Source organism: Myotis yumanensis, unplaced genomic scaffold (genome assembly GCF_028538775.1).
Source record: "Myotis yumanensis isolate MYYU_CA2020_CCGP unplaced genomic scaffold, mMyoYum1.0.hap1 SCAF_5, whole genome shotgun sequence".
Taxonomy (NCBI): domain Eukaryota; kingdom Metazoa; phylum Chordata; class Mammalia; order Chiroptera; family Vespertilionidae; genus Myotis; species Myotis yumanensis.
Genome location: NW_027223756.1, coordinates 94560912 through 94587095, shown reverse-complemented (window position 1 = coordinate 94587095; position 26184 = coordinate 94560912). Strand labels below are relative to the sequence as shown.

Sequence of the window (26184 nt, the reverse complement as noted above, 5' to 3'; positions counted from 1 at the left end):
GGGCCAAAAACACAGCCTCCTGGTGCTCTGAAGTCTGCACATAACCTCTCTAAGGCAGGGGTGAGCTTTTTGTGAGTGCGTACCAAAACCAGCAAAATCTCTGACTCAAAATTCTTCTGCGTGCCAACCCTAATTTTTGAGAACATGTTATGCCTACTTGATATCTCTTAAGGTGTACATATGTGAAGAACCTTGAAGAAATAATAAAATTCATTCGAGTGACAAAAACACAATATATGATGATGAAAAATACATTTATTTTTTAATGTATACATGTACACTGATAGTCCGACAGAAAACTTTATGACTCCATTTGATATTATCAGTGGGACTTTTGCTGCTGCATCACTGATGACAGAGATTTTACATCAGGTTTATATTTCGTGACCTTCAGAGATATGCACGAGCTATTACTTTCATCCGTCAGGCTACTCCTATTACGAGACTTAACAAAATTCATCACTGAGAACAAAGATTCACAAGTGTATGTGGATGAAACCAAAACACTGGTCGGATCTAGGAAGGTAGGGAGAGTTAATGCAGAGGCATAAAAATTGTTCTTCCCCTCTCTGTCAATCCATGTCTATGGTCTTTAAGATAACTTGGGCCTCCACAAGGACCATTGGCCACTGAGCTCGCCGAAGGAGTGACGAGGCAGTGGCCAGGCTGGGTCACATGTTGGAAGCACCTCTGAGGTTATATATTTTTAAAAGTAAAAGGATATCAGTGACAATTAAAAGAGAGAGAGATAGATTTGATGTTCCACGTATTTATACATTCATTGGCTGCTTTTACATGTACCCCCATGAGGGAATGGAACCTGCAACCTTGGCATATTGGGACCGTGTTCCAACCAACTGAACTACCTGGCCAGGGCATCAACTTTAACTTGCTCAGTCTTCTCATCTGAGACCATTCAGCTTTTGCTGGATCCTGTAACTACGGCGGAGAAGGTCCTTGAATGTAAATCAGGAGTCCTGGATTCTAATGTGATTAAACATCATCCAGCTGTGTGAACTACGGCTGCCACCTCCCCTCTTGGGTCTCTATGGAAAAGGACAGAAACAGCTGTGCCACTGCTTACTCATATATGCAGTAAACTGCTCACTTGAGGATTCCACTTCAGCTTTGACAACTGTATACTCATATGTAATCATTACCCAATCAGGACAGAAAGTTTCCACCACCCCAGGAAATCCCCTTTGCCCCTTCTAGTCAATTCCCATTCATCCCTATAAGAGATAGTCACTTCCTCACAGGCTTTTAATAAAACTCAACAGAGGGAAAAAATTTTATATATATATATATATATATATATATATATATCTTGGAAAATGTAAATTAAGATCTTATACAAGAATATGAAGGTGTTGTGACTAACAATAATGCACCATAATAGTAGTCTAAATAAAACATCATATAGTCCCAATGAAACTGAAAAGGCATTTAGCAAAATTAAATACCTATTCTCATCCCACCCTCATTTTAAACAAAAAGTTTATTTAAATAACAAGATGCTTGACTTGAAGGGAAGACTATCTAGGTTTTATTTCTTTTAGAGTAATTTATTCCTATCAAAACACAGATTATCCTACATATAAGCTACATACAAAAAAGTTGTAACATTGTCCCTAGTTTACAATGATAAATGAAAAAACATAACTTGCTGGAATATAAAGATAAGTGTTGAATGAGCATGCCACTAATAGAGAAAGGGGCATTTCCACAGAACCAGTATTTTTCCCCATCCCATCTCTATTTGATGTTGATCAAAGCATACCATTGTCCACTTAGTTAAAAAAATGAAAATGCTGTGCACGTACATCAGTTATTTTATGTACAGGAAAGGGAAAAAAAGGGGAAGATGAAAAAATAGAGAGAACTTGACTGTAGCAGTCAGAACGTGGTGAAACAAAATTGTGGTTTTCTAAGTGAGAATGTCTTGGTCTGAAGGAACAGAGTTCTGGAGTAAAGTAGGAGTTCCCTTTTCACCAGACACCTCCTGTCTGCTGCTGCTGGAACATTATCAGTTCTATCTTCATCCTTCATTTCCAACAGTGCAGATGTGTCTGTTTCACTGAATGGTTACCTGTCAAGTTGGAATCTGATCTGCCTCATTGACAAACCCTGCCATTCACAACAGGTTTTCATTAGTTTACTAAGTGGTGTCTTGCATGGCACCACAGAACCATCCTGCTCTGCCACCTTCAAATTAATATAATTGTTCTCAGTTTTGACTCCTTCCTTGCACTTTTGTTGGCCATGGCAAGTGCTGGAGTCTCCTTAACTGTCACTTCACAAAAAAGGTACCAGATCCACACCAATCAAGCATAGGAACAGCACCAGGAATGGCAGAAGAAAGAGGTGGCAACACTTATTCTTATTCTTAAAACATCAGAATAGGGGGATGCATATATCACAATAAAATTTTCTGTTGAAAAACAAGAGCCAATGTCATTAGTAATGGTGAAAGGCCTTTAGTCCTTCCCAATGAAACCAAATCAAAACCAAAATTCCTACCTTCTCAAACCATCATTGAACATTGTACTGAAAGTTCTAGCATATGCAATAAGACATGAAACAAAAATAAAAAGCAACTTCCTTTCAGTCAAGATGGCAGTGTAGGTAAATGTGGTACTCGAATCCTCCCACAACCACATCAAAATTACAACTAAACTACAGAACCACCATCATTCAGAACCACCTGAAATCTGGCTCAATAGACGTTCTAGAATGAGGACATTAAAGAAGCCACCTCAAGACTGGTAGGAGAAGTGCAAATGCTGAACAGGCTGGTCCCGCACCCAAGTGTGGGGGATAAAAATTGGGAGGGATTTATCAGCTGCTGAGATTTCCCATGAGGAGCCATCAACCTGGCTCACACTGTTTGCTCTGCCTTGGTAATTCCCTGAGGATCCACTCCACCCAATTTTTGGGTCCACCTGAGCTCCTCTTTCCAGTGGCTTTTCCATATGAATGGCCTGTCTTGGCTCATGCTTCAGATTTTTCCTAAAATTTCCCAAGTAAGCAGCATCTGGCCTCAGTAAGCCCTGTACTTCTTGCTAAGTGGCCTCACATATGGCACTAGTGGCAGCCCACTATGGTTCACAGGTTGACCTTGCCTGGGCACTTCCAAACCCAGCACAAATAGCAACCATCTGCAGACTACTTTGTAGCTCATGCTGGGTGGCTGTGGGCAGAACACAAGTGGCAGTTGACCTGGGTCTGCACCTCCCAGGAGGCCTCAGAGTCAGCACATCCAGTGGACAGCTTCAGACCATTTCAAAGCACCACTACCTAACCACCTCCACAAGCAACACACTCAAGGAGCAGACTCAGTGGGCACCAGAGCCCCACTGAAGTAAGTCCTGCTCTGTGGGGTGAGCCCCTGCACAGTTGATTCTCCACAGTAGTTGGAGATCAGTGGTCTGTGATCCCAGTCTTTGCAGTCAATTGGCTTTGGGGTAAATCAGTCCGATTGACATACCCACAGCAATCAAGACTCAATTACAAGAAGCAGATGTACAGAGCTCACACAGGTGGTGCACCTCAAGTGCCCAGCTTGTGCGATCAGGGAGGCTGTGCCACTGAACCTACAGAACACTTATTGCATTAGGCCACTCTACCAAGCCTGGCTCTACCTAATACAAACATAGGGAAGCTGCCAAAATGAAGAGATAAACATGTTCCAAATGAAAGAACAGAACAAAGCTCCAGAAACAGAATTAAACAAAATGGAGACAAGCAATCTACTAGATGCACAGTTCAAAACATGGTGCATGTAAGGATGCACAATTAACTTAGGTGAAGAGTAGATGAACTTAGTGAGAACTTCAACAAAGAGATAGGAAACATAAAAACAGGTAGAAAACATAAAAGAGAACCAGCCAGAAATGAAGGCTACACTAACTGAAATGGAGAATGATTTATAGGGAATCAACTTGGAGTAGATGAAGCTGAGGATGAAGTCAGAGATTTGGAAGATAAGAAAGCAAAACATACCCAATCAGAACAGCAAAAAGAAAAAAGAATCCAAAATAATGAGGATAGTGTAAGGAGCCTCTGGGACAACTTCAAGCATACCAACATTTGCATCATGGGGATGCTGGAAGAAGAAGAGAGAGAGCAAGTAACTGAAAACCTATTTAAAAAATAACAGTGAAGGAAAATTCCCCTTACCCGATGAAAGAAATAGGCATACAAGTCCAGGAAGCATAGAGAGCCCAAATAAAATGTACCCAAAGAAGGCAGGTCAAAGACAAAGATCATCTTAAAAGTAGCCAGAGAAAGCAGTTAGTTACCTACAAGGGAGTTCACATATGACTGTCAGTTGATTTTTCAACAGAAACTTTGCAGGTCAGAGGGATTTTTAAGAAATATTCAATGATGAAAAGCAAGGACCCTACAAATAAGATTACCCAGCAAAGCTATCATTTAGAATTGAAGGACAAAGAGCTTCCCACACAGAAAAAGTTAAAAGAGTTCATCATCAAGCCATCTATACTAATAAAAGGGTAATATGCTAATTAGACTGGGTCAACTGGACATCTTTCAGTCATCCTGCCTTCCTTCCAGACAAAGCCACAGTGGCAGGGGATGAGGAAGAGGTGGTTAGGGGTGATCAGGCTAGCAGGGGAGGGCAGTTAGGGGCAATCAGGCAGGCAGGCAGAGGGGTTAGGGGCAATCAGGTAGGCAGGCAGGTGAGTGGTTAGGAGTCAGCAGTCCCAGCTGGGAGAGGGTTGTTCCATTGCCAGTTGGATCGGGCCTAAACCAGCAGTTGGACATCCCCCGAGGGATCCCGGATTGGAGAGGGTGCAGGCTGGGCTGAGGGACCCCCCCCCCCGCCATGCATGAATTTCATGCACTGGGCCTCTAGTTATTAAATGTTAAAGGATTTTTAAGCAGCAGAAGAAAAAGAAAAGGTAAAAATATGAACAATAAAATGTCAATAAATACATATGTATCAACTACTGAATCTAAAAACCAAATAAGCGAACAAGTAGTACTGAAACAGACTCATAGATACAGAGAACATTTTGATAATTGCCAGATGGAAGAGGGGTTGGGAAGATGAGTGAAAGGATCATGGGATTAAGGAGTACAAACTGATTATACAGAATAGTCATGGGATGTAAAGTATAGATTAGGGAATATAGTCAATAATATTCTAATAACTATGTATGGTGTAAGATTTAGTGGGATGATGATTTAATAAGTTATGTAATGACTAATCCCTGGGCTGTACACCTGAAACTAACATAATAATGTATGTCAACTGTAATTGAAAAATAAAAAAAAATGATTATAAATAAATAATATTTAAGATATTTCATAAAATGCAGAATCTGCATTTAAGACGATCACAGACTAAAAACAAACAAACAAAAAACCCAAAGCCCTAGCTGGTTTGGCTCAGTGGATAGAGCATTGGCCTGTGGACTAAAGGGTCCTAGGTTGATTCTGGTTAAAGGCACATTCCTGGTTTTTGGGCTCGATCCTCAATGGAGGGTGTGCAGGAGGCAGCCAGTCAATGATTCTCTTTCATCATTGTTTCTATCTCTCTTTCCCTCTCCCTTCCTCTCTGAAATTAATAATAATAAAAAAGAGGGTCCCAGACTAACTGCAATATGGCCTCTAAAACAGAAAAAAATTAGAGAAAAACGGGTGGAATAGCATTAATAATAATAGTAATAATAATAGTAGTAATAATAACAACAACAAAGGAAAACTAATTATATTGATGTTAATATCTTAGTTTTGGCAATGTTCCATGGCTATTATGTAAGATGTTAATATTAGCGGAAGCTAGATGAAGAGTATAGGTGAATCCTCTGTACTGTCTTTTCAACTGTTTAAAATTTTAAATTACTCCAAAATAAAAAAAAATTTGAAAAATAAAATAAAAGGCAAGACTCTTGGAAGGGAGAAAGTAAAATAATCACAATTTTTTCCTCTAATATGATTGCATAGTTTAAAAATCCTAAGGATTAAACTACAATAAATAAAATAAATTTATGTCTGGATAATTAGAAACTCTTAGCAGAAACAGCCAGTTAAAAATGCATTTACTAGAGGATCTAATTCATCAGGGTTACAGTACAAAGAATTCACCTTGATAAGAAATACAAATAATTTATTTGAAGAAAATCACACCTTTTAATTGAATTGTAATAAAATGCTTGGATTGATATCTTCTTTGATAAGAAAAACATTGAAAAAAAACCTCTCAATTCTTCCTATCTGTTTGATAATAATGAAACTGCTCCTCATTGGTACTGTTGCGCAAAGACCTTTGCTCTTGTTAATCTAAATGTAAGATTCTCCTAGAACAGTGATGGCGAACCTATGACATGCGTGTCAGAGGTGACACGCAAACTCATTTTTTTGGTTGATTTTTCTTTGTTAAATGGCATTTAAATATATAAAATAAATATCAAAAATATAAATCTTTGTTTTACTATTGTTGCAAATATAAAAAAATTTCTATATGTGACACGGCACCAGAGTTAAGTTAGGGTTTTTCAAAATGCTGACACGCCGAGCTCAAAAGGTTTGCCATCACTGTCCTAGAACAATAGCAGATAGAAGCATGGTGGCAGAGGGATTCTTATAGGAATGCCCAGGAAGTGGAGAATGGACAAAAGGGATGAACTTTCCCTCTTGGCCACACCTGACTTGTACCAGGTAGACAATCGTTTTTGCCCTGTCTTGTACAATGGTGCTGCAACAGACAGGAATTGAGGGATTTGGAAAATCCAGAGTTGGCTTTTTTTATTGACACCTCCCTGACCAGCTACCTTACACGGAGAACCACAGCCTGAGGACCTGCTGTCGGGGCATCTGGATGGAGCAGGACAGCTCTGTCCTCACGGGCAAAGGGAGCTCTCAGTATTCCCAGTGACAGTGGGTAGCATTCAGGACCCTCCGTGGCACCGTGTGCATGTTCTGAGCCACAGAATTCATTCATTCACTTGAACAGACATCATTTACCAAGCACATGGTTTGTCAGGCACTGGGCAAGGTTCTTTCCTTGGAACCTTGAATAAAGAAATGAAACAAGGTGGGACCCCTCCCACACAGAGGCGATAGTGTTCTATGCAAAAGTGTGCAGCCTGGGCCCCATTGTCTGGGTGAGCTTTTCAGTGACTTATCACAGTGGAGAGAAAAAGCAGAATCTAGAATAAGAAGAGCTGGAGTTTGATTAATGAAAGGTAGGAACCTCACCTGAGAAAGTGTCATTATCTTTCAGGGCCTCAGCTTTCTGAATCTGCAATAATGGGCTGCTAATACCTCCTCACCTTATTGTCCAATAAGACAATGGATGTAAAGCATCTACATCAGGGTCAGGTAAATATTAGGTGTCCAGTAATATTCCTTACTGGATTCCTTACGTCTACGGCAAGTACTGTTTGCTGTCGTCATACCTTTAGTCATGGATATTTTGAACATGCCGAAGAATCATCCATTATTTACCGGGCACCTATTCACCCTTTCTCTATAACTGTCAACAAAATTCATGATTGATAATGACAGATTGAAACACATGCATGCAATTGGTGCCAGCGAGAGCTTTATATGTATCGTGTATGTGCGAGTCAACTTAGCCTTTTATAGATATAGAATAAACTTACTTAATTACACCTGCTTTCTGATTTAGCTAAACTTTTTCCAACCCAGTGAAGCACCCCAACTTCTTGTTCAGGTAATTGTCAGCAACACATCAGTAAATATCAACACAAAGTAGATTATTATTGTAGATGACGCAGGGAAAACAAAGAATAAAATATTTAACTGTAGCAGTGTTTGACTATAATTCTGCACAGTGCGAAAACCTGAAGTCATTTTCAAGGTCGACCATTTCTTCTTTTCAGCTGGGTTAAGTTTCTAAACTTTCTAAATCTCTGTTTTTCTGGCTAATGAAAAGAAAATAGGATTCTACCAAGTCTCCTATCAACCTACTCTGGGACTTCTGTGAGGATCAAATGAGATGAGGCATGGGAAAACACTTCACAAACATTTGGTTAAACTGTAAAATGTTTGCACCTGGCTCTAAAGCAAGTCAGGTTCCTGGGCTGAAGAAACTCTAAGGAGGCTAGTTGCTAGGGAGAGGAAGCAGGGTGTTGCTATGTGACATCATTATCTGGTGCCCACAGCCACTGTTTCCGGGCTGGGCTGGGCTGTGGGCCGCGTTTTGTGGCATGGGGTCTTGGCAGCATTGGCATCAATTTGGTGGAGTGTCGCTCTGGGGTGGTGGCAGGGCCTATGTCCCACTTGGGGGAAGCCGAGTGTTGGTTTGTCAGCACCATGTATGTGGTGCCGTTTATTTTAAAATGGCCAGTGCGCATCATGGCAGTTCCTGCATTGAGCATCTGACCTCTGGTGGTCAGTATGCGTCATAGCTACCGGTCAGATGGACAGACACTTAGCTTTTTAGCCTTTTATATAGTGACTAGTAGCCCGGTACACAAAAATTTGTGCACTCGGGGAGGGGGATCTCTCAGTTATTAAACATTTATCAGCACAACACTGACCACATTGGTGGTGGTGGTGGTCTTGTCAGAATGTGTTATATTATGCAGATGAAAATCAATTTAAACAGATTTGATGTAGATATTTTCAAAGATGGAAGAATTGTCCCTGTCAACTATTTTAGTTGATTCATATCTTCACTAATTGTCATCATTGCAAAGTTTTCAGTTCCTTAATGGATTGCTGAATATAATAGGTCATGCGCTGTCCCTGTCTTTGTAGCCTTTGTTACCTTAAGGACTCTAGTTTTCCATTTATATGTTTAAGTACCAACCTTACTGGCTTAAAAATGTAAGCTTTTAACACTGCTCTCTCTGTTCCGTATCCTTCCGATGAAAAGTGGAGTTGGGTTGCAGCACAGGAGAGAAATTCGGAAGGGGAATATTGAAGTAATGACTGCAGTAGGGGAAGAGGGAACCTATTTCCCTGGCCACAGGTGCTGGCGCCCTGGACCACAGGGCTGGCAGCTTCTCCGGGTGGCTGCAGCCTGGGACCTCGGACGGGTGGCTTGTTCATCTCCTGGGCTGCCTTTGCCCTGCCACCCGGCTCTTGCCTGCTGCCTGGGTTTCCAATCACCATCAGTGGCAGGCAGCTTCTTCTGTCCTTCCCCTTTTGCCTCCCAGCATTGCGCCTAGGTATGCAAATTAACCGCTGTTTTTGTTGGCAGTTAATTTGCATGTCACCCTAATTATCCAATGGGAAGCATAGCAAAGGTATGGTCAATTACCATGTTTCTCTATTAGATAGGATAGTACTGGAAGTCCTAGCCCAGTGATGGCGAACCTATGACACGTGTGTCAGAAGTGACACATGAACTCATTTTTTGGTTAATTTTTCTTTGTTAAATGGCATTTAAATATAGAAAATAAATATCAAAAATATAAGTCTTTGTTTTACTATGGTTGCAAATATGAAAAAATTTCTATATGTGATACGGCACCAGAGTTAAATTAGGGTTTTTCAAAATGTTGACACACCGAGCTCCAAAGGTTTGCCATCACTGTCCTAGGCACAGTGATCAGACAAGAAGAAGAAATAAAAGGCGTCCACATTGGCTGCACCACTCTGCAACAGAGAGATGCAAATTAAAACGACAATTAGGTATCACCTCACACTTGTCACAAACAACATGATATTGTACCTAGAAAACCCTAAAGATGCCACCAAAAAACTACTAGATTTAATAAATTAATTCAGGGATATAGCAGGATACAAAAATCAACACCATAAATCGATGGCTTTTTTATGCACCAATAATGAATTCTCAGAAAAGAAACTAAACAAACAATCTCATTTACCATTGCAACAAAAAATTAAGATACTTAGAAATAAAGTTCACTAAGGAGGTAAAAGACTTGTACTCAGAAAACTACAGGATGTTGGAAAAAAGCGATAGAGGAAGATATAAACAAGTGGAAAAATATACTGTGTTCAAGGATTGATAGAATCAACATCATTAAAATATCCATATTACCCAAAGCAATCTCTAGATTAATGCAACCCCTATTAAAATACAAACAGCATGTTTCACAGATCAAGAATAAATACTTTAGGAGAGCAGGACGTGAGTCAGGAGTGTGGCCTTCGGCTTTCAGTCCTGTCTTCACCTCTTGTCAACTGGCCTTGGAGCTCATGGAACAACTTTGGCTTGAGCGTTATGTACGTTGTTGAATGAGTCTGTGATACTTGGAGCAGCTGCAGCTATCCTGTGACCATGAGGAATTAATCATGAGGACAACCCAGCATGGGGGGATGGTGGAGCCGAAAGGCTGAAAGGACATTGGACCCTGATGACCATTGAGCCACTCAGTTAGCCAGCCCTGGAGCTCTCTCTCCTCTGGACATCATGTTATATGAGAACATATGCCAAACAAATTGAAAGGCAGAGTGGAGAAACCAAGATGGCGACATAGGTAAACACCCGGAAATTGCTGCCTCCGACAACTTCAAAAAATACAACTAAAAGACAGAATGGTCATCATCCAGAACCACAGGAAGGCTGGCTGAATGGAAATTCTACAACTAGAAGGAAAGAGAAAAGCACACAGACTCAGAGGAGCTACGAAAGTAAAGTGCAGAGGGAAGCAGACAAAATGCGAAGACAAAGAAACAGGTCACAAATGACAGAAATGGAGGACAGCAAACGACTGGATATAGAGTTCAAAACCATGGTTCTAAGATTTTTCAAGAATTTTATGGAAACCGCCGATAAATGTAGTGAGATCCTCAAGAAATCTAGTGAGACCCTCGATGTTGTGATAAAGGACCAACTAGAAATTAAGCATACACTGACTGAAATAAAGAATATTATACAGACTCCCAACAGCAGACCAGGGGAGCGCAAGAATCAAGTCAAAGATTTGAAATACGAAGAAGCAAAAAACACCCAACCAGAAAAGCAAAATGAAAAAAGAATCCAAAAATATGAAGATAGTGTAAGGAGCCTCTGGGACAACTTCAAGCGTACCAACATCAGAATTATAGGGGTACCAGAAGAAGAGAGAGAGCAAGATATTGAAAACCTATTTGAAGAAATAATGACAGAAAACTTCCCCTACCTGGTGAAAGAAATAGACTTACAAGTCCAGGAAGCGCAGAGAACCCCAAACAAAAGGAATCCAAAGAGGACCACACCAAGACACATCATAATTAAAATGCCAAGAGCAAAAGACAAAGAATCTTAAAAGCAGCAAGAGAAAAAAGTCAGTTACCTACAAGGGAGTACCCATATGACTGTCAGCTGATTTCTCAACAGAAACCATGCAGGCCAGAAGAGAGTGGCAAGAAATATTCAAAGTGATGAATGCCAAGAACCTACAACCAAGATTACTTTATCCAGCAAAGCTATCATTCAGAATTGAAGGTAAGATAAAGAGCTTCACAGATAAGAAAAAGCTAAAGGAGTTCATCACCACCAAACCAGCATTATATGAAATGCTGAGAGGTATTCTTTAAGAAGAGGAAGAAGAAAAAGGAACTCTTACCATTTGCCACAGCATGGATGGAACTAGAGAGCATTATGCTAAGTGAAATAAGCCAGTCAGAGAAGGATAAATACCACATGATCTCACTCATTTGTGGAATATAATGAACATCATAAACTGATGAACAGGGACTGATCCAGAGACGGAGAGGCATTGATTGGACTGTCGGGACTTGGAGGGAAGGTAGGGGAGGGTGGGGGTAAAGGGGAAAGATCAACCAAAGGACTTAACATGCAAGCATATAGGTCTAACCAATGGACACGGACAACGGGGGGGGGGGGGGGGGAGGGCGCGGGAGGAGGGGGAGGGCATGAGCGGGGTGGGGGTAGGGGGTAACGTGGGTACAAGGACACATATGTAATATCTTAATCAATAAAAAATATATATTAAAAAAAAAGAATAAATACTTTAAAAATTTATATGGAACTAAAACTAAAGAAGACCCCGAATATCCCCAGCAATTTTGAGAAAGAAGAACAAAGTTGAAGGAATCACAATACCAGATGTCAAGTTATGCTACAAAGCCACTGTAATAAAAACAGCCTGGTACTGGCATAAGAACAGGCATATAGATGAATGGAACAGAATGGAGAACGCAGAAATCGACGCAAGCCATTACGCTCAATTAATATTTGACAAAGGAGGCAGGAGCATACAATGGAGTCAAGACAGTCTCTCCAATAAATGGTGTTGGGAAAATTTGACAGGTACATGCAAAAGAATGAAAGTAGACCACCAACTTACACCATACACAAGAATAAACTGAAAATGGATAAAAGACTTAAGTGTAAATCGTGAAACCATAAAATTCCTAGAAGAAACTATAGGCAGCAAAATCTCAGACATCTCTCATAGCAATATGTTTATGGATACATCTCCTATGGCAAAGGACACTAAAGAGAAAATAAACAAATGGGACTACATCAAAATAAAAAGCTTCTGCATAGCAAAAGAAACCCTCAACAAAACAAAAAGGGAGCCCACTGTATGGGTGAACATATTTAGCAATGATACATCTGATAAACGGTTAATATCCAAAACATATAAGGAACTCATACAATTGGACTGAAGGGTCCCAAGTTTGATTCTGGTCAAGGGCACATACCTCGGTTGCAGGCTCCTCTCTGGCCTGGGCCCTGGTCAGGGCTCAGGCTGGAGGCAACCAATCAATCAATGTGTGGTCTCTCACTTTGCTGTTTCTGTCTCTCCCTCTCTCTTCCACTCTTCCTAAAAATCAATGGTAAAATATCCTCAGTTGAGGATTAAGAACAACAACAAAAAAAACCCCACACAAACAAAACAAAACAAAAAAAAATGGGCAAGGGACCTAAATAGACACTTCTCCAAAGTGGAATTCAGGTAGCCAAGAGACATATGAAAAAATGCTCAAAGTCATTGATCACCAGAGAGATGCAAATTAAAATGACAATTAGGTATCACCTCACACCTGTCAGAATGGCTACTGTCAACAAATCAACAAATGACAAGTGCTGGTGAGGATGTGGAGAAAAGGGAACCCTAGTACACTGCTGGAAGGAATGCAGACTGGTGCAGCCATTATGGTAAACAGTATGGAGTTTCCTCAAAAAACTAAATATGGAACTGCCATTTGACCCAGTGATTCTGCTTCTAGAAATATATCCTAAGAAACCCTAAACACCATCAGAAAGAATGTTTGCACCCCTATGTTCATAGCAGCACAATTTACAATAGCTAAGATCTGGAAACAGCCCAAGTGCCCATCAGTAGATGAGTGGATAAAAAAGCTGTGGTACATTTACACCATGGAATACTAAGCAGCAGTAAAAAAGAAGGATCTCCTGCCTTTTGAGCCAGCCTGGGAGGGACCTAGAGAGCATTATGGTAATTGAAATAAGCCAGTGAGAGAAAGACAAGTATCCCATGATCTAAGTTATATGTGGAATCTAATGAACAAAATAAACTGATGGACAAAATAGATCCAGAAACACAGAAGCATGGAACAGACTACAGGGGAAGGTGAGAAGAGATCAACAAAAGACACAGAAAATAAGGTGGTGAAGGCCAGGGGGGCGGGGCGGGGCGGGGGGCGGAACATAAGTAATACTTTCAACAATAAAGATTTAAAAAAATCTAAGAGGAAAAGAAAATCCAGAAGAGAGGCTGCAGTGGGTTCCTCCAGCTTGCCCGGCAGCAGGAGGGAACAGTGGGGTTGAGATGAGAGGGCATGAGAACCTGAGACCACAAGCCACAAGATGGACCGGGAGTTACCAGGACAGGTGAGGTTGTGATGGGGAGGTGTGGAAGCCTCCTGGTGACCTGAAATCAGACCCACTGGTCCTGACCTCTGTGTCCTTCATTCTATCCACGCTTGTTCACTGGGGTTTTGCTCTGAGCCAGCCACCTAGCTACTGAGATGCTAAGATCAAGCCCCTGACCCAGAAACCTCCTGCCTTACTGAGCTGCTCTGGGTGGGTGATGTCCGAGTGTTACAGAGAACCGGAATACATCAAGCAATGCTTGGAGAGTTTGGAGTCACACTTTATTATTACAGGAGGGCACAAAGAAAAATGCCTTTCAAATTCTGGGCCAAGCTACAAGCAGAACTTCCCTTTTTTATTAAAGAGCCAGCCTTACGTGTGCTTAGTGGTTATCTCGCTGGTGGCCTTGAAAACAACACGATTCTATCCAATTAAAAAATGCACCTGGCATGGCATTGAGAGCACGGGTGTATCTAGTCTCTGGCCTACAAGGTCAGACAGCTAAGTTCATCTTCCTCATCATTGAAGCAGGCTAAAGCAGGCTAGAAAGCAAAGTTACTATTTTATTATTTTTTAAAAAATAAATTTTATTGATTTTTTTTTTACAGAGAGGAAGGGAGAGGGATAGAGAGTTGGAACATCCATCAGCTGCCTCCTGCACCCACCCCCCACCCCCCACTGGGGATGTGCCTGCAACCAAGGTACATGCCCTTCTTGACAGGAATCGAACCTGGGACCCTTCAGTCCTCAGGCTAACGCTCTATCCACTGAGCCAAACCGGTTGGGCATAAAGTCATTATTTCTTTAGAATAAGAGGCTGTCTAAAAACTAGCAGAGAATTCCAAACAGTAGTTTTACAAAATGGGGGTTACCTTCTCACGAGTACCTGTCCATGAGCGGGGAGAGGCAAGGCGGGAGTAGAAGCTGGGAGTGGGCAGAAAGCCACAGTCAGGAAGATGGGGGGCATTAGCCCTGGGATCCTGGATTCTTGTTGAAAGGCGATACCTTGGTTACCGGCCCAGGATCAGGAAGGAGGAGGGCGTGGACTTCTTCACCCCGTCCCCCCCGCCCCCCACACCCCGCCCAGCCCCAGGACGTGAAAGTCAACCTAGGAAGTGAGTCATTCATTGCCTTCTCCTCCGTCTCCCCCGTCTTGAGCTCAGTCTGGGGAGACTTTTGCAGGCAGAGCACCCCGCACGGGCAGGCTAGGCAGGCTGAGGGAGTCGCCCCCTCCCCTGAAATACACGGAAGACCCGCGACGGCTCTGCCGCGGGGACCAGGAGCGCTCACCGACCGCACGTGGCCGCGGGGAGTTCGAGCGCAGATGGCCTCCCGCCGCGCGGTGGGGCGCGCCGCCGCCCCGGAGGCACAGCGGGGAGCCGGGCCGCGGCCCTGGGCCCCCCGCACCCTGATCGTTGTCCTGTCACTTCTGGTGCTGGTGAGTGCCCGCCGCCCCTCCTGGAGGGCAGGTGGGGGGCGGGGGGCAAGGAGGCCAAACGGGGTTCTTGAGGGGCATGCCCGGGCCTGTGCCGGCCAGACCAACCTGGGCACAGTCTGAGAAGGGCGGGGGTGGGGGGGGGGGGGGCGGATTCGGCCCCTCGAAAGCGGAGACGGGGAGCCCGCGCTGCTCCCGGTCGCCGGGAAGGACCAGTCATTTTGGGGAAATCCACAAGGAAACTCCCGGAGCTTCCTTTCCAAACTTTTTCATTCTTGTTCACCTTGTAAGACTTGGCTGTGGCCGGTCGGTGGGCCGACAGCCGGCCAAATGCCGCTTTTCTTCGCACTTCACCGCATTTTAAATCCGAATTTTAAATCCCGACACTCCACTTGCTTCCAGTCCCGGCCTGGCGCGGTGAGGGCGCGCAGCCAGAGGTGTGAGCGCGGCGGGAAACGCCGCTCCAGGGCACATTCCTGCTGTTATAAATAGAAACACTAACGCCAAACCAGGTATCACAGCTATCGTGAAAGTTTAGTTTTTAATTTTAAAAAGGAATCCAAAATTCAGAGAAGCGATATCTATGATCACAAAGTAATTTGTGTTTCCCGGGGCATGTGGGCATAACCTGTGTAAAAAATCTGAAGGAGACGGTGTGGGGAGTGGAGCCCGAGGCCTCTGGTACCTCGAGCTCCTTTCCTGCTTCTCTCAGGTTTGGCCTGTTGCGCTTTTACCTTGTGAAGCTCATGGGGAGGGATCGCTTGCTATGCTGGGAAGCTCGGGAGGAGTCCCGGTTAGAGGTCCATGTCGTCCATGCAGACTTCACTTGCTCCGTGTAGCACCAGCACAACCTTTATTGTGGGTAGAGCAGACGCGGGGGGACCAGTGCTATTTGCTCTTAACGCTTATGAATATCTTTTTAGATCAGTGGTTCTCAACCTTCCTAATGCTGCGACCCTTTAATACAGTTCCTCATGTTGTGGTGACCCCCAACCATAAAATTATTTTCGTTGCTACTTCATAACTGTAATTTTGCTACTGTTATGAATTGTAATGTATTTAAATATCTGATATACAGGATGTGTTTTTATTGTTACAAATTGAACATAATTAAAGCTTACTGATTAATTACAAAAACAATATGTAATTATGTATGTGTTTTCCGATGGTCTTAGGTGACCCCTGTGAAAGGGTCATTCGAACCCCAAAGGGGTCACGACCCACAGGTTGAGAACTGCTGCTTTAGATGATACCCGGTGTTATAATAATCATTATGGTACTTAATGTTAGGACCTTAGAATGTAAGACTTAAAGCATGTAACCGGCCAAATGCTGCTTAAAGCATGTAACCCATGCTTTAAGTCTTACATTCTAAGGCCCTAACATTAAGTACCATAATGATTACTATAGCACCCTGTTTATGATTTTGCTAATTCCAACAGCATGGTGTTAGCTTGCTGGTCACTTGTCTGGCCCGCATATCCCTGTGTATGGCACAAATCCTCAAAAGTGAACTTGCTTTGTCAGGGGGTTAATTTTATATTTTCGTTTAGGTAATGACAGGTTGTTCTCCAGAAGAGCGGATACATTTTTCACTTAAACCAAGAGTCCACAGTTTTCCTGTTTCCCTACAGCCCTGCCACACTGAATTTTAATTCTTTGTAGAAAACGGAATACCATTTTGTTGTGTGTATGTTTTGTATTTTTCTTTCATAATTGAGATTTTAGCTTGTTTTAGGATAAGTATACGGATATTTCAATTCATACACAATTCTTAACATACATACCACAAATGTAAAGTCATGTCGTTGTGCTTCTTTTCTGAAGTTATTCCAGTGACTTCCGGCTTCAAATGTGGGGCTATTTCTTAGTAGAGTATCAGGTACCAAGATCTTCAAATGTTGATACCCTGTTATATCCATCCCATCAACGTAATGTCATATGTGCTACATAATCAAATTTTCAGTCTTTCACTGCCCATGAAGTTACTAGGAAAACTGGATTACCACACCAACAATGTCACAGATGCACAAAATTCTGACAGGGAGAGCCAAGATCAAGGAGTGGTTTTCTTTAGGAAACACTTCTACCAATAACACGGGAACAGAAGTGATTGAAAATGTTCAGGACATAGTAAATGCACGACTGGCTCCAAATTGCCATTTAGTATGCTTTGTATTATCTAATCTAATAATAGACAAATGTGGTAATTAACCATACCTCCACTACCCTTCCCATTGGCTAATCAGCAGGATATGCAAATTAACCCAACCAAGATGGCGGCCAGCAGCCATGCAGCTGAAGCAAGCAGAAGGCTCGCTTGCTCCAGTGATGGAGGAAGCCAAGCTTCCTCCCTGCTGCAGCCGGGCTCTGAGCTCCACTCTAAGCAACAAAGTTACAATTATAGAAGCTAAACAAACCCCAGATGCCTGCTTTCAGCAGGCCGTGGCCTGGGAGCTGGAGCGGCAACAAAGTTTTAATTATAGAAGGTAAATAAATCCCAGAATAAAAAAAAAAAAAGAAATAAAGGAGAGGCTGGGAGCTTCAGTCGCCAGCTTGGCCAGCCTGAAAACAGCCCTCAGCCCCTTATCCAGACTGGCCAGGCACCCCAGTGGGGACCCCCACCCTAAAGGGGGTGTGGGCAGCCTGAAAATAGCCATCAGCCCCTCATCCAGGCTGGCCAGGCACCCCAGTGGGGGCCCCCACCCTGAAGGGGGTGTGAACAGCTGCAAACAACCATCAGCCCCTCACCCAAGCTGGCCAGGCACCCAAGTGGGACCCTCACCCTGATCCGGAACACCCTTCAGGGCAAACCAGCTGGCCCCCACCCGTGCACGAGGCCTCTATCCTATATAATAAAAGGATAATATGCAAACTGACCCTAACAGCAGAAAGACTGGGAATGACTGATCACTATGACACACACTGACTACCAGGGGATAGATGCTCATTGCAGGAGCTGCCCTCTGTTGGTCAGTGAGCTCCTACATGGAGGAGCTCTGCTCAGCCACAAGCCAGGCTGATGGCTGCCAGTACAGAGGTGGTGGTGGGAGCCTCTCCCACCTCCTCAGCAGCACTAAGGATGTCCGACTGCAGCTTAGGTCTGCTCCCCGCTGGCAAGTGGACATCCCCCGAGGGCTACCGGGCTGCCAGAGGGATTTCTGATTGCCAGCTTAGGCCCAATCCCCCTAGGAGCAGGCCTAAGCCAGCAGGTGGTCATCCCCCGACGGGTCCCAGACTGTGAGAGGGTACAGGCCGGGCTGAGGAACCCCCCACCCTGAGTGCACAAATTTTTGTGCACCAGGCCTCTAGTAGAATATAAAAACAACCCCATCTATGGCATGTTAAGCTGACATGCAGAACAACCAACGCCTCCCATAGTCAACAACCCACTATTTTCTGGTTATACCAAAAAATTAAATAACCAGCAAATGATTTCACCTCTTTAAAAAAAAGAAAAGAAAAAAGGATTTCCACTTTTCCATAAGAAAAATGGGGTGAGGTAGAATTCCCTCATTCCTAAAAATCTTTCTAGAGCAGTGGTTCTCAACCTTCTGGCCCTTTAAATACAGTTCCTTATGTTGTGACCCAACCATAAAATTATTTTCGTTGCTACTTCTTAACTGTAATGTTGCTACTGTTATGAATCATAATGTAAATATCTGATATGTAGGATGGTCTTAGGCGACCCCTGTGAAAGTGTCGTTCGACAGCCAAAGGGGTCGCGACCCACACGTTGAGAACTGCTGTTCTAGAACGACTAAAAAGCTTGCATTTACAAAATGGATGATAAAAACATTCCTCTGGATTGTACAAGCAGGGAGACAGGGACCACGGATAGACATGGCATTTGACATCAATCAGACTTGGCTTCTCTTTCTCCTGCCTCCTCTGAAGCTGGACCCTCCTCGTTTCCGCAGGTAGATCTCCAGGTTCCTGGTGGGCTGCTTCGGCCTATTTTATGTTTGTGCCCCCTTTCCCTTCTGTTTGCACTTTTGTCTGCAGATTTAGGAGCTGGCGAGGCTGACAACCTCCTCAACCTCTTGGGCTCCTCCTTCGCAGCCCCCTGGGCAGAGCTGGCCTTCCTCTTGGGCATTGTGGTGGTGGTGGTGCGGGGAGGGGGGGCGCGCATAGGAGGGCCTGTGTGTGTGTGTGTGTTTGTGTGTAGTGGGGGTGCGGGGGATAGGAGGAGGTGGGCGCTTGCTGGGGCTCGGGGCATTGGCTTGTTGGGTGCCTGAGCCTGCAGCTTGCCTGTAGCCTCGGCTTCCGGGCCTGATGCTGCTTCTCCCACTGCCCAAGCTGCTTGGACCCGCCTGTAGTGGTTTTTGCTTCCTCGTTGCTAATAGAGATTTCCAAGGATCCAGGAGACATCTGAGCCTGGGAATGAAGACCAAGAGACCCAGATTACACAGCAGGGGAAGGTGGCAGGGGGACTAGAATCCCAGCTGTGCACTTGAACTGTGTCACCTGGGGCCAGTTATGCTCCCAGCCCTGCCTGTAGTGAGAGGAGCCCATGTCCTTGGTCTGTTGGAAGGATGACATCAGATGAGGCCCAGTGCTGAGTGCTTCCCTGCCTCCAGGTCCTTGCTCTGCACTTGCTGGAATGGCCACCTTTCTGTGGGAGACTGTGGGAGCTCAAACCACGTCCTCAGGGTCGGTGTCGGTGTTCTGGTGCTGGGAGGGCCAGAGGGCACATGGTTTCCCCCAGCAGTGGCTGCACCTGTTTGCATGGGCACCGTGGTATCAGCTCCTTGAGGGGGGAGGAGTGCAGAGGGGCCAGACGTCAAGTGATGCAGAGGTGGCGCTGCAGGGGCACAGGTGCGTCCAAATGCTTTCAGCTGTCCCTCTGGGGGAACATCGAGGCCTCAGTCCCCATCTTGGACCACATTCCCTTTGCCAGGGCTGGCAGAGAAGCCTGGCAACACCTTCAAGGTAAGGGTGGGGAGTGGGCGGCAGGAATGTGCACTGAGTAGCTTTGGGCGGCTTGGGTGCTGTGCTCAGCTGGGCACTGTGCTGCCATTATTCCCTATCATTTTTCAAAAACCTAGGAGATAGGGATGGTTTTCCCTACTGTACACAGGAAGAAAGTGAGTCGGAAGGAAACAATTTTATTATTCTTTTGCCTGATTTCCTTTATAATAGCAGCCACCTTGGACCTTTACTTTTGGGGGAATATTTGCTTTTGTTGTGTTCTGGCCACAGTTAAGAAAACTGCTAAATAATATGATCTCCTGATATTTGCTTTTAAATTTTATGCCGGGGCTACATTTGCCTTATTTGAGAGCTAGATTCATTAACTACTTGCGACTAGGCGTATTTGAAAAACATGAAATGGCCGCAAGCACACTCTGGCTTGTGCTAAGATGGCAAACGGAAGTTAAGAGAAAGGGAAGTGAGAACTGTAGAGCTCTGTTACTAACAGAGTTTTTTTTACAGTAAGGTCCCCGCCTCCTCTCGCGAATACTGTAGAGTGTGAGAACTGTCATTAGCCCTAGCTCCTCCCTAAACGTATCGGACTGATTAGGCTTTCTTAAGGTTCCTGTCAGATTTTACCAGTTCCCCCGTGTTGATCGAGAACATTCTCTGAAAGCATCGCTGATCAACAGTCAGGTCTTCCAACTTCAGCAGTTTTTTTGCCCCTCGATGTCGGGAAGGATCTCTCCTGGGTGTTGCCTCTTCCGTCAGAGAGGAAGTGCGTGGGTTCAGTCCAGGGGTAACAGGGAACAGGTGCAGAGCGTAATAACAAACAAGAAGAATTCAAAAGAGAATTAGGACAGCATAACAACAGAGTCTACATCAATTTAAACTAGGAGCTCAGACCTGCAGATAATGAAACAAAGACCATTATTATCTTGGATTGATCAAAATTCTTTTTTTTTTTTAATTGATTTTTAGAGAGAAAGGAAGGGAGAGAGAGAAACATCCATCTGGAAGAAAAACATCGATTCCTTGCCTCCTGTTCATGTCTGGGAATTAAACCCACCATCTTTTGGTATAAAGGACAGCTGCCTCCTGTACACCCCACACCGGGGACGGAGCCCACAACCTCCTGGTTCATAGGTCAACGCTCAGCCACTGAGCCATCAACCACTGAGCCAAGCCCCTGGGTCTTTTTTTTTTTTTTTAATCCTCCCCCCGTCCCCCCCCCACCCCCCCCCTGCCGCCTCCTTTCCACAATAGCATAGGAAATGGAAACAAGGACATGTTCCTTCCAAGGAAAAGAGAAACGTTTAGTAAGAATTAATAGTAAGAAAAGCATTGTCTAGGCCAGATTCAGTCCTTCTGGTAATATGTTTCCTTCAGAAGTCACCTGAGTTAATTTTTGACAGCTGCAGTTTCTGGTCATCTGACTGAGGGACGTTCCTGTCAAGGTCTGGTGCCTTCTTTAGGTATGAATCCTGTACCCACTCTACTTCCTGGAGTTTAGCAGCACACAGCTTAGTCAACAGTACTTGGTAAGGGCCCTTTCAGCAAGGCTGGAGGGAATCTTTTATGAGATGTCTTTTTCAGAAAAAAAAAAAAAAATCTCTAAGTTGTAGAGTGTGGATTTTGAGTTGTTCATTCCCTTGGAGGGACTGTGAAAAGATTGTCCTCCAAGGAAATGATTATTTTCAATAGAAGCAATTAAGTCTTTACAATATTGAAATATGTTTCCTTTATATTGAAATAGGTTTCCTTTATATTGAAATATATTTCCTTTACCAACTGTGGATCAAAAGAAGTAGCAGCCAAACGCATGGGGTGTCCTGTAATTATCTCGAAAGGAGAAAGCTTATGAGTCCCAAAAGGGGTGGACCCAAGATTTAAAATGACTAGTGGCAATGCTTTCGGCTAAGGTATTTGAAGAGTTTCTTCAAGTTCTGCCAATTGAATCTTTTTGTTTGTTTGTTTTTAAAGATAGGATTTTTTTTTTTTTTTTTTTTAATGAGGATTGAGCCTACAACAGGGGTGGGCAAACTTTTTGACTCGAGGGCCACAATGAGTTCTTAAACTGGACCAGAGGGCCGTAACAAAAGCATGGATGGAGTGTTTGTGTGAACTAATATAAATTCAAAGTAAACATCATTACACAAAAGGGTACAGTCTTTTTTTTCTTTTTTTAGTTTTATTCATTTCAAACGGGCCGGATCTGGCCCGAGGGCCCTAGTTTGCCCACTGCTGGCCTACAACCTGGGCATGTGCTCTGATCTCGAATTGAACCAGCGATCTCTCAGTGTATGGGACGACACTCAACCAACTGAGCCACACCTTCAGGGCTGCCAATTGAACCGTAATAATGTCATTAGTACGTTCAACTAAACCTGAGAATTGAGGATGGTAATCACAGTGAAAATGTTGTGGAACCAGCCAAAGAGCACAGACTTGTTGTAGCACTTGACCAATGAAATGGGTTCTTTGATCATTGAAGTTCAAGAGGAGTCCCCCAAGCAGGAACGCTCTTCTCTTACAGGACTTGAGCCACTGCAAAGGCATTTGCTTGTCTGCAAGGGAAAGCTTCAGTCCAGTGAGAAAACATATGTATCATGACTAAAACTCATTTATATCCATGAAATGGGGAAGCTGTATGAAATCTATTTGCCAAACCACAAAAGGTCCATTAGGCAAATTTAATAGGCTTCCCTGGGCTGTGTTTGACACTTGAGGTGGGCACTTTTTGTGGCCTTGTTAATATCTCCCCCCCAATATTTATTCATGAATGCTATCATTTTGTCAGTGGACCAATGGTTTAATGCATGGAGAGTGGTCAGGAGCAAACATTTTAGAGTTCCTGGTAGGACTGGGTTGTTATTTGGCTCGAACCAGAGCTTTCTCTTCCTATTAAACCAGCAATTGTTGTATTTCCAATCGTGTTTTACTTTTTTTTCAAGCCAGTTGTTGGGATTCTCTGGCCAGTTTTTCTAAGTTTTCAACTGGCGAATCATCTCTTTGGACCATGACAGAGGTTGGACTGCTGCTGATACCTTTAAGGGCAGTATTCTTAGCAGAAATGTCAGCAGGGTGGTTTCGTTTACCTTCCAGAACGTCAAGTCTAGAATGCCGTAGAATCTTAATAATATGGTTTCCCTGAGCCACTGGGGCCATACTATAGTCACTGCTGACTATATAGTATCCTAGGGGGTCTGTGGTGATCCCCATGTTTTTGAGTGAGTAACTCAAGGGTATCCCTCATCCTTCTCATGCACAAAAGTGATAAGGGGCCCTGGCTGGGTAGCTTAGTTGGTTGGAGCATGGTCCCATGCACCAAAAAAGGTTATGGGTTCCATTCCTGGTCAGGGCACATACCTGGGTTGTAGGTTTGATCCCCAATCGGTGCAGGTACAGGAGGCAACTGATTGATGCTTCCCTCTCACATGGATGTTTCTCTCTCTCTCTCTCTCCTCTCCCTAAAAATCAATAAAAATATATCCTTGAATGAGGATTTAAAAAAAAATGAAAAAGGGAATCTGATAGTTAGGATGCCCAAGAGCAGGGGGGTTTATTAAACTCTCCTTTAAGCCTTTAAAGGCTATTTCACCCTGTTTCTCCCATAAAATTGGATCAGGATTGTTGTTCTTTAGTAAGACATTTAGAGGTTTTGTCATAAGAGAGAGAGTTGGGATCTAATTTCAGCAATAGCTTATTAGCCCAAGAAAACCTTGCAGTTGACACTTAATTTTGCGTCTTGGGAAACTTGGTGTATGTAGTGCATTTGACAGCTGCAGTTTCAGGTCATCAGACTGAGGGACGTTCCCGTCAGGGTCTGGTGCCTTCTGTAGGAGTGAACGTAATAAATGGTGGTCAGTGTTTTTCTCTTCCAGATCGATGTTTCTCTCTCTCCCTTCCTTTCTCTCTAAAAGTCAATTTTTTTAAAAAAGAACTTTGATCAATCCAAGATAATAATGGTCTTTGTTTCATTATCTGCAGGTTTGAGCTCCTAGTTCAAATTCATGTAGACTTAGTTGTTATGTTGTCCTAATTCTCTTTTGAATTCTTCTTGTTATTACGTTCTGCACCTGTTGCCTGTTAAAGGTGGGCCATGCCCCACCTTTAGAGATGCTTAGATGGGGCATGGCCAAAAAAAAAAAAAAAGGTTGGGAACCACTGGTTTACAGCAAAGAAAGTAAGGGTTTATTTTCAGGAAGTGGCCCTCACCTGGAGACACAGATGAGCTAATGTTCAAAGGACTGGCTCTCCAATGGCTTCCAGGAGAGCCAGATGTCTCAAATATTGAACCTGAGTTGGGACGAATTGTAATTTTTCTTTAGAAACCTTACGTTCCTTTAAGGCCAAAAGTTCTAACAGATGGATGCTATCTTCCTGTGAGGAGACCTGAGAAGAGGAGCAAAGAAGTAAATCATTCACAAATTGCAATAAGATGAAACCTTTAGGGAAAATGATATAATTTAAATCAGTCTTCAGAATTTATGAGCAATAAGAAGGGCTATCAGGAAAACCCCGAGGCAAGACTGTCCAGGTGGAGTGTTTTCCTTCCCAAGTAAAGGCAGAAAGGTGTTGGCCATCTCCATCAGCTGGCATAGTAAAGAATGCACTATGCACATCAATTGTGAAGAATTTGGTTCCAGTTGGGATAGACGCTAGCAGCAGATGAGGGTTAAGAACAAGAGGGTGTCAAGGGATAACAATGTGGTTTATTGCTCAGAGGTCCTGGACAAATGTCCACGCTCATCCCTTTGGCTTTCTCACAGGTCAGATAGGAGTGTTACAAGGACTAGTGCACAGAATAATCATGTTACCAAACGGGGAGCAGGCCTCCGGCGCTAGTAGTGTGTGGGTTCTTAGTGCAGGGAAGATTTCACAATTTGAGTCCAGCTGATTTGGGGGGTACATTGATTGCAGCTAGGGACAGTGAAACGAAGGAAGGGCTGAGGATAGAAGAAGCAACAGGCGAGAGCCTAGCTGGGGCTGCTTTGTCTTTTTAGAAACCTTATAGGGAAAAAGTGGGCCACACTAGGCTGAATGAACTCACCAGGAAGTAAAAAATCACAGTGACAGAGTGAGTCAGCGTGGGGCTTACTGTAAGTTGTCTCAGGTTTGTGGGAGGCACATCTCACAGAAGAGCGTGAACCACCCAATCATCACGCTTACGAACTACAAAAGGATCAACAATGAGAGCCTCTTAAGGGACAGAAACAAAAGGAATAGGTTCGGAGATATGAGCCTGTTGAGTTTATTTGAAATCTCCACTGTTTGAACTGTTTTAGTACTTCAAGGCAGGGCCGTGTTATGACAGTGGGTTGAGCAACAAGCGCAGCACCAGTGCCAATTTGAAGAGAAATCTCTCCAAGCTGAGGAGAGAGTGGGAAAGTCCCTGTAGTACCTCAGAGTCCCATCGCTGGGGGGATCTTGAAAAGGCTGGTTATGTTGCCGCATTAAAGGGGCCTATTTGCCTGCACGCATCAAAGCCCAACGAGACACGAACAAGAGTTTCCAGCAGTGGTTCCCAGTGTGGGGCACATGCCTCACAGGAGGGCAATTTGATTTTTAAGGGGGGCAATTCGAGAATGAGTTATTAACTGATTTTTTTACATTTCTTATGGTTCTAGGGGCCTTATATACAGTATATAAATATATATTGTGACATATTTGTGCATTTCAGTTCCCTAGTATATGTTTTGAAACTTTCTTTGCTATTTTCCTCATATCCCTTCATATTATTATTATTTTTAAACAATTTCTTAGTGATTGCTTCCTCAGTACTTCAACTGTCCTTTTGTTTTATTTTTCTCTTCCATGGATGCCATGTTCTTTGGAAGCTTGTTTAGACCAAGTTAATGGCCTTTTAGGCTTCCTCCATGTGAATAGGAGTTTACTTTTTGGATAATAAGAATTATATGTCAAAGGGGGGCATCAGGATTTTAGAGATGCTTAGGTGGGGCATGGCCAGAGAAAAAGGTTGGGAACCACTGGTTTACAGCAAAGAAAGTAAGGGTTTATTTTCAGGAAGTGGCCCTCACCTGGAGACACAGATGAGCTAATATTCAAAGGACTGGCTCTC

At 43.6% G+C, this 26184-nt stretch overlaps 1 protein-coding gene and 1 non-coding gene across 3 annotated transcripts in view; one reads left to right on the top strand and one right to left on the bottom strand.

Annotated features, from left to right (window-relative positions):
- Positions 1 to 14991: 14991 nt before the first annotated feature.
- The window catches only part of LOC139011205 (tumor necrosis factor receptor superfamily member 10A-like), a 39292-nt gene continuing 28099 nt past the window's right edge, over positions 14992 to 26184 (top strand). For both annotated transcript variants that reach the window (XM_070416592.1, XM_070416591.1), the window contains exon 1: positions 14992 to 15191. In XM_070416592.1, the coding sequence (XP_070272693.1) occupies positions 15078 to 15191 (114 nt within the window). In that variant the 5' untranslated portion in view covers positions 14992 to 15077. The remainder of the gene's footprint in view (positions 15192 to 26184) is intronic.
- Positions 25186 to 25289, bottom strand: LOC139011962 (small nucleolar RNA U13). Its single transcript, XR_011471761.1, has one exon. It is a non-coding gene; the product is annotated as a small nucleolar RNA U13 (small nucleolar RNA).